This window comes from Tachypleus tridentatus, chromosome 13 (genome assembly GCF_004210375.1).
Source record: "Tachypleus tridentatus isolate NWPU-2018 chromosome 13, ASM421037v1, whole genome shotgun sequence".
In the NCBI taxonomy this organism is placed as follows: Eukaryota; Metazoa; Arthropoda; class Merostomata; order Xiphosura; family Limulidae; genus Tachypleus; species Tachypleus tridentatus.
The window spans coordinates 221,163,909-221,178,433 of NC_134837.1; the positions used below are offsets into that span (position 1 = coordinate 221,163,909).

Sequence of the window (14,525 nt, forward strand, 5' to 3'; positions counted from 1 at the left end):
TGCTTAACACCTACATAGTAATCATATTAATTATTCTTAGCAACATAAAACTAATATGATTTATTTAATTGATGTGTAATAACAAAGCAGATAATCATGTAATAACCATGTAATAATAATGAGAATTTTATAATACGTACATTATAATCATGTGAATCGTTGAATGAGATCATAAAAACCACTTGATTTGATTTAGGATTTATTAACCACATGAAGTATTTAAAGTCTACATAATAATTGTGTAAATTGCTTAACAAGAACATAATAACCGTGTGAGTTGTTTTATGGGTACACCGTAGTTTTCTAAGACGAAAGCGTTATGATATTGACATCTCTTAACGGAAACTTTACGTTGTGGCTCTGATGCGTTTGAGCTTCTGGCAGAAATTCAGTTATGCAACTAGAACAAAGTTGTCCACTGAACAAAATTCAAGGCTGAAGGAAGATGTTTCTCTAAGACCATGGGTGCCACACTAATTGCACAGAAAAATCTACCCTGCAGTAGCATCTGCAAATTATAAGTACAAGTTTTTAATAAGTTTATCATCGCATGCATAAGATAAAACATTAGACATCACCTGTGGGTAAAAGATATAACCTGAATAGGGTGATTTCTGTGGTAATGTAGTTCGAGGTAGTCACCTGAGGCAACAGCTACCACTGTTATTAAAACTCCCAGCACAGGAAACTGGTCAAGAGCAGGAACACAGCTAATACATCTCAGCATTTTGGTACTAAAATATTGGCTACCAGTGTATAAGTAGGGCTATCCAGGCCATCCATTGATGTGTGTATCACTGATGTCTTTGCCCAGACAATGCTTATGAAAAGAGGACAAAAGATTCTTCTTTGGTTGTAGGCTTCAGTGATATTTCCTTGTAAGTTACCCATATCTTACTAGGCGCAAAGATAGACGAAACCCGCTTTTCAGGCCGTCTGCATAACAGTTAGAGCAAGACCAAAAGCAAGCTGTCACTACTGTTGCTATAGCTGCAGAACTCAATTTAAGCCTGTCCAGTTAGTCAGCGAACCATAGTGGACAGTTTGTACCATAGATTGTGATAATCAGTCCAGCATTCTCAGAGATAGGTGGTTCTTGGTATGTGTTCGTGAAGATATATGACTGGCAAATTGAATTTCTTGTTGGTACTGAAATGGCACGACCTCTAGTGGATACTTCAGTGTATCGGACGTTTCAACTGAAATTGTGCCTCTGAACAGTTGATGTTTGTTTTATTTTTATGAGCAATGTATGTTGTTTTGAATGAAGATTTATATCTCTGACCATGTCTTGGTCACACAAATCAAATGACGAAGACAGATGTTGAAAAATTTGGTTCTGGCATTATCATTCTCAGGATGAACACATTATAGATCTATGCCAACTTTCTCTGTACAACAGGTAAGTTGTATTTTCGCCGGAAAGGCATCCATTGCCACTCAGTCAGACCCAACTTAGAAATAGTAAACTGCATGTGTGTATGCCATGCAGAGGTAATCCGAGTATCTCTATGTAGATAAATGGTGTGCTATGACTTACTATAGACAAGATCTAGTGCAATGGGACAGTAAAATATGCCTATCAAACAAATGTATGAAACACATTCTGTTGAAAAGCGAGCAACGGTGTTTTAGGCAGTGATTTGTACATCGTGTTTGTTTGTTTGTTTGTTTGGAAATTTCGCACAAAGCTACTCGAGGGCTATCTGTGCTAGCCGTCCCTAATTTAGCAGTGTAAGACTAGAGGGAAGGCAGCTAGTCATCACCACCCACCGCCAACTCTTGGGCTACTCTTTACCAACGAATAGTGGGATTGACCGTCACATTATACACCCCCACGGCTGGGAGGGCGAGCATGTTTAGCGCGACGCGGGCGCGAACCCGCGACCCTCGGATTACGAGTCGCACGCCTTACGCGCTAGGCCATGCCGGGCCTGTACATCGTAAAGATGAAGTTTCTTTTGTGATTATCAATGATCCATCATCCAGCCCAAGATGTTATGGTCAGCTCCAGTGGTGCTTGTCAAGAAGAAGGATGATATGAGTAGGTTTTATGTTGACTTCCACCAGGTGAATGAAATTAGATCCATTGGTTTCTACCACAAACAGATGGATGTCTGGATACACTAAAAAGGCGCTTAATAGCTCAACACTTCAAATGTAGTCTCTGGATACTGATAACTTCAACCAATGGATGAGAGTATTATCAAAACAGCTATTAGGACTGAAAAAAGTTCTTTTTAAATTCCAAGTCACGCCCTTCAGTATATGTAATGTTCTGGCCATTTCTGAAAAAAATTGATGGAGCTTAATGATAAGAAGCTGCAATGAGTGAGATTTCTATGTGGGTAATGTCTTGGTAATTGGCCAAACATTTAAGTTCCCTGTTTTAGAACGCTTCCTCTACTATTTGAAAGAAGCTTCTGTAAATATGAAAGATCCAAGGCGAGACATTCTTTCTGGTGTTTTCTTTAAAAAAATGATATGAACAACTGACTTCACTAAAAGTGAACGTTGATTATTATTCGCATCATGTCTTCAAGCATAGCAGTAATATTAAAAGCAAATCAAATATTGATGTTAGCGTGTGCCACGAGTAAGTGAACGACAAGGCCAACGTCTGAATACAGAATACAGTTTTGTGGAGATCACTTTAATAGACCAGTAACCATTCCATTTCTTGTCCACATTATCAGTAAACTTTCCTCCAGATTTGATGCACATGTAAAACAAGCAGCATCAGTTCAGAAACTTATCCCATCAAAACTCACACAAGATCCTATTTCTGATATCAGACAAGCTATAGATTTTTACAGAGAAGATATGCGAAATCCTGATATTTTTGATGAAGAACTTCATCGACGGAAGACAAGATAGCATTCTATACTTTTCAAAAACAGGCCCCAAATAATGGCTGACTACGTAAAAGCGAGCTTTGCTGTACCTAATATCATTACGTTACTGAAACTTTCTGCCACACTGTCACCAAGTTCATGTTTATGTGAAAATTTAGCATCTGCTCTTCGCCCGTTTAATAATTGCCTGAGATATACGCAAACAGCAGAAAAATTGAGTGTTCTAGTTTTAATACGTAATCAATATGACACTGCTATCAACATTTAAACTGAAAGTTGCTTGTAAAAAGGACTCCAGTACAATAGTTTGGTTTGTTTAGAATTTCGAGCACAGCTACAATAGGGATATCTGCTCTACCCGTACCTAATTTAGTAATATAAGGTTATAAAAAAGGCAGCTAGTCATCACCACCCCCAGCCAACTCTTGGGTTACTCTTTTACCAATGAATAGTAAGATTTAACGTAACATTATAATGAGCCCACGACTAAAATGACGAACATGTTTGTTGGGACGGTGATTTAAACAGAATAATGGAACTTGCTAACGTTCTATTTCAGTAGTGTATACGTGTATTTATACAATAGCCCATGATTAAAATAACTAATATATTAGTACATAGTTGTTTAAATTATCAATATATTCTAATAATTAATAACTATGCTATATGAAGACAGTATAGTACTGTAAGTAAAAACATATGTACATAATGGAGATTTGTTGACTTTCATTGTGTGTTTGTGAATTTTACGAGAACACCCATGAAATTTTGTTTTTAATCTCATAGCACCTATTTCTTACAAATTTTCTGGGGACATAGCCCCCAGACCCAGTAGCATTAGCATGCTTTGCATGCTGATTGTGCTTCACACAATATGTGATGGTTTTTAATCTCACAAATTAGATCCCCCCTCCTTTCAAGCATTCTGTGTATGAGCCTGTTTAAAAAATAGTTAATTAAAGCTCACTATTTCAGAATACAGTTCAAAACAAGTGTTTATTAGGATGTTTTGATTTGTCTACACTCTGAACTCTGTATTCCCTACTTTGTGGTCGTGAACTCTTCTCACCTATGTCAATAAAATCATCTTACATTTCTCTGAAATACTAATTAGATTGTTTACTTTTTATATTATTTATGATTGACGTTTAAAATGTAATTTATAAGATTTGCAGCCCAAAGTAGTATTAAAACTCACATTGGCTCTAATGGTAATTACATATATATCTTGTTTTCCAGATTTCTTTTCTTTTCTGACAACAACACAGCTTTTCTGACTTTTCATTCAGACTACTCCATCACGGCCTCTGGATTTCAGGCTACGTGGAAAGCTGTTGATATTAGTGCTTGTCGAGAAATACAGCACATAACTGTAACACATAAAATAACTTACACTAGCAATAATTATCAGAACGTTATCTCCTAATCTTCACTGCGTAGCTCGGTTTCAAGCTCCACGAAATAAAATACTTTTGACATTCTTTGATATCGACGTGGGAATTTCAGAAGGAAGTACTGGCTGTAAACGAGATTACATAAAAGTTACTTTAGAATCAGGGCGATTTCCGAGATCCATACTTCTGTGTGGCAACAGCAGCTTTATCGCACCAGGATACCAGATCTTGTCTTATGACAGCATCCTAACTCTTGAGTTGTTCACAAGCGAGTATGGAGGAAGAGGATTTAATGTAACTCTTGAAATGTGTGAGTAACTAGCTAAGCCTAATAACCTAATATGCTTATATACGTCACAGAAGCTTATCACTAATTATCATTACAGTTAGTAGGAGTTGTAAATACCATTTTTAGTGTGTGTGTTTTTGTTTGTTTGTTTCTTGCAATTACCCAGATAAAGCTAACTTCTTCAACCTGTACACAATGTACAGTTATACATCTGGTAGAAATAATCCCTTCTTCTAAAACAGTTTAAAATTAGGGGCTGAAAAATTTGAGAACAGTGATTAATTAACATTTTAATTTTGCTAGAGATTATAATTCCTTTTTGTTTGTTTGTTGTAAGCCGTTGCTAATGAGTCATGTTGCTTAATATCAAGGCATTCGTTAGGCAGAATAATATATGCATCACCATTGTTTTAATAAAGTAATATTACATGCATTCAAAACATTGAAAGCTTTGTTTTTTCACTTCTTTCCAGCCTAAAAATGGAAACCCCAGCTATGACACTGTATGCTTCTCAGTTAGTCATTGATAAATTAATCTTTTATCTAGTTTTTACCCTGGAAAAAGAATTTTTTTGAAAAGGGTCATATAGTGATAATAATTCATATTGTTTAATGTTTCTAGATAAAATATATATGCTTTATAAATTTCTTCAGAATGTTATGCAATCGATAGTCATGGATTGTGTTTTTCGTCTTAAAAATAGAGCATCGAAGCGATTGCCTCATTTTTACGTCATACGTTTCCCTCTGGTTCTTAAAAAACAACACGTGCTAGTTCGTGTGATAGTTAAAGGGCGGGGCTATGATAACTATCAACAATCGCGTTCGTTTTGATTGTGAGTAAAAGTCAATCAAGAAGGGAAAAATTCACTACTAGACAGGACATGGAGAGTTTTCAGTATACAGAAGATGTTTTAAAAGGCTCTGTGTACGCAAGTAGGAAGAACAAAACATATAAACGACATATACTTTTAAGACAAACTGATAAATGTCATGTTTATTGATCAGAACAAGAAGTTTAGCATAAAGTTGTTTCTTATTGTGTTATTTGATGAATTGGTGTTATTTAATATGTAAATGTTGAATCCTTATTACTACTATTATTGATAATACAAGTTATAATTGATAATAATTATACTGAATAATTTTATACTAACGAACATAACTGCGATATGTGCAACAATAATCCTAAAGTAATTTATTCGTTATATAAAAATTATTTTGAAAAAATGCCTTCAGAGTTTACTTATTATATTTCAAATTCTTCATTCGTTTAAATTAAAAGATATACTTGTTGAACGTGTTACTTTTTTTTTTTTTACTTTGTACAGAATAAGTTATTCATAAACATTAGAAACTGCTTATATGTTACCAAAACGTGAAAGTAATTTATTTTACTCGAGAATGAATAAACACTTTCAGATACAATCTCTTGTATAGCATCAATTCTGTTTATTTATTTGTGTATTATTATTATTACGCTCGATTCTTCACGAAGAGGGGTTAAGGGAAGAAACTCGTAGACGACTGAGATAACTACCATACTTGGGTTTGTAAAGGTATTAACGTGGGCCTAGGATTATTAGTAATATGAATGAAGTAATCCTACATCAATACTGAAAAATGTTCAGGAAATGTGGCAAACTCTGTATTGATTTAGTTTGGCATTTCATGATGGAGACGAATTCGTGACTCGTTTGCTTTGGCAAAGTTTTGATATAAGCATACAACAACAGGTGAAATGTTACCTTATTAACGTAATCCGTCTCTTTCTTTCTTTTTACTCCCTTGGGGAATCTAAAAATTGAACAAATTTCTCTCCCCGACTGATGATTGCTGTCGATCACGAAACGCTGCACCATTTTCAATGCGTATGCATTACTGAAGATGACCACATGCAGTTTGTTTAGAACCAGCGTGTGTATTGACATGGTAACGTAACGTCACACATCGGTACTATATAAACATGCGTTTCACCATTTATGAAAAATGTTTTATTGATTATGCGTGGCACTCTTTAGGCTTTCGTTAGTATATATTTTTTGTATTTTGTTTTTTTAATTTGATGGTGCGTTATTTAGATACTTTTATTCATGCTGGGCATACATACTCTAGTCTGAAAACTGATTTTTGTAATTATAATTTCTGGTGAGGTGCCTTGATATTTGTCAGTCAAGATTTCTAACATGACGTGTTCTCTGTCGGATTTTTGTTTTAATACTACTTAGCTGTTGTTGCCAAGTTAATTTTGAGCTATACCTTAAACCTAGAAAGTTTGCTATGTTATTATCTGGACGAGAATACTGTTTAGGTAAAGTTGTGTTTATTTTTACTTGTTTTAATAGACTATAAATTGCATTATTTGTGTCTTGTGTATGTCGATTTTAATTCTTCATTTGTTGCAAAATAGTTCTGTGTTATATAAAAGTAGCTGTATGTTGTATGCTACTGTTGTTGAATTTGAGATACTCTTCCAGTTGGCAACTTCATCTGCGAACTTTTGAACAGAAACATAAATTTGGGTTCTTAGAGGCATTGTGCTAACACACTTGATAAACAGCGTAGGACACGGTAACTACCTTTACTTGTGGGATACCTACTTCTAGAATGAAGTACTTTGAGTAAGTGCTTTCCACCTTTACTCTGGTGCTCCTATGATCCAGGAAGTTTAACAACCAAGGAATGGTTTCATTGAGGAGTCCTATTTTCAACAATTGGTATTGTAAACCGCTATGTCCGTTGCACGCCGTCTGTATGTGACAGTATTTCTTCTTACATGAATTGACGAGTTGCTTTTTTTCAGTAAGCCTAGTTAAGTGATCCGTTGTTTGGCTGGATGTACGAAATCCATGTTGAACCTCAGGTAATTTTTATAACATTTCTAAAAATGCCAGTAGTCTGCTGTTTATTTTTTTCTAATAATTTTCTAATCAACTGATTATACTGATAATGCTATAATTATCTGAAGTATTTGCTGGTTTTTCCTACTTAGAAAACATACGAACATCTGCCTGTTTCCAAGTTGCTAGTGTATGGCCTGATTTTAGCGATAGATTAAACAGTGCCGTGAAATGATTGAAAAAATGTTTTTAGAAGCGCAGTTGTTAAGTAATATATTTTGTTATATTTTGAGGCTTTCTCTCAAAGTATTCGGCTTTCATGCACTCTGGGATTCTAGAACAGTACTTACTAATTCTTGTGCAAGTTTTTGCTTCTGTTAATATACCTTTCAGTAAGCCTTTGTCCAAATGTTCAGAGTAGCTTTGCCAAGTTTATTTTTACAGTTATATTTGTCAGAATACATTTAGTTATTTTAAATTTAAAGAGAGATCAAAGATAGCCCATCTAGGTGTGTTATCACTATCAGCGTTTTCAGCAACATTAAATGATATGAAATACTTCAAAATGTTTATGGAGTGCAAGCTTAACATATCACTCGTATGAGTACAATCACTTGTGTGTATCGATGTACTGTCATTTAATGGAATGGTATCAGACCATTCCAGATACTGCAACAATTTTCTTCTGTTTTAGTTTGTAGTTTTGCATCCAAAACTGGTACGTTTGCTGTTGAGGTTGCCTCTTATTATATAATTTACTTATGTGATTTAATACTTTTGAATAAAGTGGTATCTATAGAAATCTATGGTGTGCAGTAGATTCTCCCTGGAGGTATTCTTTTATGTTTAATACACCCATCGGGAGGAATGTTTACTAAAATGAAGTAAATACGTCAAATTCAAATACAAGTCAACAATTTTCAGTAACTAATTTTTATGCAGTTTATGGGCAGTTGGTAAATTTAGTTTCAATGTAGCAAGGTGCAAAATATATCTTATGTAAATAAATATTATTTCATATTTGATATTCTCAACAAATACAGTATATTTTGTGAGCAATTAGCTAACTGACCCACAAAGCTTAAACACAGACTCCTGTAATTTCTTATCTGAAGACATGCGATCAGCCAGACTCGGACAACGTCTGTGCTACAACCGATAATATAATATAACTGATCAACTGTCACAGATAGCGCGGATGGTGTTGAGCTTTCGCTACTCTAACTGTAACTCGGTCAGTTGTAAAAAATATAAAATTATTCAGATATAAGTTGTACTTCTTTTTCAAGTTGTGATGAATATTAATGTTCTTAAACTTTCAACTTCTTGTGTGATATACTGTACCTATGCTCAAGCATAATATTTCTCTTCCTCGCAGGGAATGGTTACCAACTGCAAACAGTGTTAAATGTAAATAATATGGTAAAAGGATTGTTACAAAGTATGAACTACCCGCATAGCCCGCCAGAGAGCGTTAACTACACACAACAGATAGTGGCTCCAATAGGAACCTATATAACCCTATATTTTTCTAAAACCTTATGGAGTGAAGGTAATTGTGATGATAATTTTGTTACCATACGTGACGTCTATCAAGAAAACAACTCCTTGCGGACACTATGTGCTGAAAGTAATGCTGTCGAAAATTACGTTGATACAGAGTTCCAGTCACTTTTACATTCCATTCACCTGGGTTTCTGGACACCAAACAAGTATATAAAATGGAGTCCTTTCACCATCGGATTTAAAATAGTTGCAGGTGAATGTTTTTATCCTAAACTCTAAAATACTTCCTCTCTATTTGAGAAAAAAACAATCGTCACTGTTAAAACTGTATCACTTCTTATACATTAGAGTATAGCTATCGTAGCAACAGGTAATACATTAGATTATAGTTATGTTAGTAAAGGGTAATACATTAGAGTATAGCCATGTTAGTAACAGGTAATACATTAGAGTATAGCTATGTTAGCAACACGTAATACGTTAGAGTATAGATACGTTAGCAACAGGTAATACGTTAAAGTATAGCTATGTTAGTTACAGGTAATACATTAGAGTATAGCTATGTTAGCAACAGGTAATACATCAGAGTATAGCAATGTTAGTAACAGGTAATACATTAGAGTATAGACCATGATAGTTACAGGTAATACATGAGAGTATAGCTATGTTAGTAACAGGTAATACGTTAGATTATAGTTATGTTAGTAACGGGTAATACATTAAAGTATAGCCATGTTAATAACAGGTAATACATTAGAGTATATACATGTTAGTTACAGGTAATACATCAGAGTATATACATGTTAGTTACAGGTAATACATCAGAGTATAGCTATGTTAGTAACAGGTAATACATCAGAGTATATACATGTTAGTTACAGGTAATACATCAGAGTATAGCTATGTTAGTAACAGGTAATACAGTAGATTATAGTATTGTTAGCAACGGGTAATACATTATAGTATAACTATGTTAGTAACAGGTAGTACATTACAGTACAGCTATGTTAGTAAGAGGTAGTACATTAGATTATAGTTACGTTAGTAACGAGTAATACATTAGAGTATAGCCATGTTACTTACAGGTAATACATTAGAGTATAGCCATGTTAGTGTCAGTTAATTCATTAGAGTATAGCTATGTTAGCAATAGGTAATACATTAGAGTTTAGCTATGTTACTAACAGGTAATACATTAGAGTATAGCCATGTTAGTAACAGGTAATACATTAGAATATAGCCATCTTTAATAACAGTTAATACATGAGAGTATAGCCATGTTAGTTACAGGTAATACATTAGACTATAGCCATGTTAGTTACAGGTAATACATTAGAGTATAACAAAGTTAGTTACAGGTAATACATTAGAGTATATTTATGTTAGTATCAGGTAATACATTAGAGTATAGCTATGTTAGTAACATTTAATACATTAGAGTACAGCTATGTTAGCAACAGGTAATACATTAGAGTATAGCTATGTTAGTAACGGGTAATACGTTAGAGTATAGCCATGTTAGTAATGGGTAATACATTAGAATATAGCCATGTTTGTGACAGGTAATACATTAGAGTATAGCTATGTTAGTAATAGGTAATACATTAGAGTATAGCCTTGTTAGTATCAGTTAATTCATTAGAGTATAGCTATGTTAGCAATAGGTAATACATTAGAGTTTAGCTATGTTACCAACAGGTAATACATTAGAGTATAGCCATGTTAGTAACAGGTAATACATTAGAATATAGCCATCTTTATTAACAGTTAATACATGAGAGTATAGCCATGCTAGTAACGGGTAATACGTTAGAGTATAGCCAAGTTAGTTACAGGTAATACATTAGACTATAGCCATGTTAGTTACAGGTAATACATTAAACTATAGCCATGTTAGTTACAGGTAATACATTAGACTATAGCCATGTTAGTTACAGGTAATACATTAGAGTATAACAAAGTTAGTTACAGGTAATACATTAGAGTATATTTATGTTAGTATCAGGTAATACATTAGAGTATAGCTATGTTAGTAACATTTAATACATTAGATTATCGTTATGTTAGTAACGGGTAATACGTTAGAGTATAGTTATGTTAGTAACGGGTAATACGTTAGAGTATAGCCATGTTAGTAACGGATAATACGTTATGGTATAGACATGTTAGTAACGGGTAATACATTAGAGTATAGCCATGTTAGTAACAGGTGATACATTAGATAAAAGTTATGTTAGTAACGGGTAATACATTAGAGTATAGCCATGTTTGTTACAGGTAATACATTAGAGTATAACCATGTTAATTACAGGTAATACATTAGAGTATAGCTATGTTAGTAATAGGTAATACATTAGAGTATAGCCATGTTAGTTACAGGTAATACATTAGAGTATAGCTATGTTAGTAACAGGTAATATATTAGATTATAGTTATGTTAGCAACGGGTAATATATTAGAGTATTGTTATGTTAGCAACGGGTAATACGTTAGAGTATAACCATGTTAGTAACGGGTAATACATTAGAGTATAGCTATGTTAGTAACAGGTAGTACGTTAGAGTATAGCTATGTTAGTAACAAGTAGTACATTATTGTATAGCTATGTTCGTAACTGGTAATACATTTGAGTATAGCTATGTTGGAAACAGGTAATACATTAGAGTATAGCCATGTTAGTAACAGGTAATACATTAGAGTACAGCCATGTTAGTTACAGGTAATTCATTAGAGTATAGCTATGTTAGTAACGGGTAATACGTTAGAGTATAGCCATGTTAGTAACTGGTAATACGTTATGGTATAGCCATGTTAGTAACGGGTAATACATTAGAGTATAGTTATGTTAGTAACAGGTAGTACTTTAGAGTATAGCTATGTTAGTAACAGGTAGTACATTATTGTATAGCTATGTTCGTAACTTGTAATAAATTAGAGTATAGCCATTTTTAATAACAGTTAATACATGAGAGTATAGCCATGTTAGTAACGGGTAATACGTTAGAGTATAGTTATGTTAGCAATAGGTAATACATTAGAGTATAGCCATGTTACTTACAGGTAATACATTAGAGTATAGCCATGTTAGTATCAGTTAATTCATTAGAGTATAGCTATGTTAGCAATAGGTAATACATTAGAGTTTAGCTATGTTACCAACAGGTAATACATTAGAGTATATCCATGTTAGTAACAGGTAATACATTAGAATATAGCCATCTTTAATAACAGTTAATACATGAGAGTATAGCCAAGTTAGTTACAAGTAATACATTAGAGTATAACAAAGTTAGTTACAGGTAATATATTAGAGTATATTTATGTTAGTATCAGGTAATACATTAGAGTATAGCTATGTTAGTAACATTTAATACATTAGATTATCGTTATGTTAGTAACGGGTAATACGTTAGAGTATAGTTATGTTAGTAACGGGTAATACATGAGAGTATAGCCATGTTAGTAACGGGTAATACGTTAGAGTATAGTTATGTTAGTAACGGGTAATACGTTAGAGTATAGCCATGTTAGTAACAAGTAATACATTAGAGTATAGCTATGTTAGTAACGGGTAATACGTTAGAGTATAGCCATGTTAGTAATGGGTAATACATTAGAATATAGCCATGTTTGTGACAGGTAATACATTAGAGTATAGCTATGTTAATAATAGGTAATACATTAGACTATAGCCATGTTAGTTACATGTAATACATTAGAGTATAACAAAGTTAGTTACAGGTAATACATTAGAGTATATTTATGTTAGTATCAGGTAATACATTAGAGTATAGCTATGTTAGTAACATTTAATACATTAGTTTATCGTTATGTTAGTAACGGGTAATACGTTAGAGTATAGTTATGTTAGTAACGGGTAATACGTTAGAGTATAGTTATGTTAGTAACGGGTAATACGTTAGAGTATAGCCATGTTTGTAACGGATAATACGTTATGGTATAGACATGTTAGTAACGGGTAATACATTAGAGTATAGCCATGTTAGTAACAGGTGATACATTAGGTAAAAGTTATGTTAGTAACGGGTAATACATTAGAGTATAGCCATGTTTGTTACAGGTAATACATTAGAGTATAACCATGTTAATTACAGGTAATACAATAGAGTATAGCTATGTTAGTAATAGGTAATACATTAGAGTATAGCCATGTTAGTTACAGGTAATACATTAGAGTATAGCTATGTTAGTAACAGGTAATATATTAGATTATAGTTATGTTAGCAACGGGTAATATATTAGAGTATTGTTATGTTAGCAACGGGTAATACGTTAGAGTATAGCTATGTTAGTAACAGGTAGTACGTTAGAGTATAGCTATGTTAGTAACAGGTAGTACATTATTGTATAGCTATGTTCGTAACTGGTAATACATTGGAGTATAGCTATGTTGGAAACAGGTAATACATTAGAGTATAGCCATGTTAGTAACAGGTAATACATTAGAGTACAGCCATGTTAGTTACAGGTAATTCATTAGAGTATAGCTATGTTAGTAACAGGTAATATATTAGATTATAGTTATGTTAGCAACGGGTAATATATTAGAGTATTGTTATGTTAGCAACGGGTAATACGTTAGAGTATAGCCATGTTAGTAACGGGTAATACATTAGAGTATAGTTATGTTAGTAACAGGTGGTACTTTAGAGTATAGCTATGTTAGTAACAGGTAGTACGTTAGAGTATAGCTATGTTAGTAACAGGTAGTACATTATTGTATAGCTATGTTCGTAACTGGTAATACATTGGAGTATAGCTATGTTGGAAACAGGTAATACATTAGAGTACAGCCATGCTAGTTACAGGTAATACATTAGAGTATAGCTATGTTAGTAACAGGTAATACAGTAGATTATAGTGATGTTAGCAACGGGTAATATGTTAGAGTATAGTTATGTCAGTAACGGGTAATACGTTAGAGTATAGCCATGTTAGTTACAGGTAATACATTAGAGTATAGCTATGTTAGTAACAGGTAGTACATTATTGTATAGCCATGTTAGTTACAGGTAATACATTAGAGTATAGCTATGTTAGTAACAGGTAGTACATTATTGTATAGCTATGTTCGTAACTGGTAATACATTGGAGTATAGCTATGTTGGAAACAGGTAATACATTAGTGTATAGCCAAGTTAGTAACAGGTAATACATTAGAGTACAGCCATGTTAGTTACAGGTAATACATTAGAGTATAGCCATGTTAGTAACAGGTAATACATTAGAGTACAGCCATGTTAGTTACAGGTAATACATTAGAGTATAGCTATGTTAGTAACAGGTAATACAGTAGATTATAGTGATGTTAGCAACGGGTAATATGTTAGAGTATAGTTATGTCAGTAACGGGTAATACGTTAGAGTATAGCCATCTTAGTAACGGGTAATACGTTAGAGTATAGCCATGTTAGTAACAGGTAGTACATTATTGTATAGCTATGTTCGTAACTGGTAATACATTAGAGTATAGCTATGTTGGTAACAGGTAATACATTAGAGTATAGTCATGTTAGTAACAGGTAATACATTAGAGTACAGCCATGTTAGTTACAGGTAATACATTAGACTATAGCTATGTTAGTAACAGGTAATACAGTAGATTATAGTTATGTTAGTA

At 33.4% G+C, this 14,525-nt stretch overlaps 1 protein-coding gene across 1 annotated transcript in view; it reads left to right on the forward strand.

Annotated features, from left to right (window-relative positions):
- Window positions 1-14,525, forward strand: part of LOC143236468 (uncharacterized) — a 94,695-nt gene that overhangs the window by 60,590 nt on the left and 19,580 nt on the right. The window contains 1 exon segment of the mRNA XM_076474753.1: window positions 4,095-4,252. Coding sequence (XP_076330868.1) covers window positions 4,095-4,252 — 158 coding nt within the window.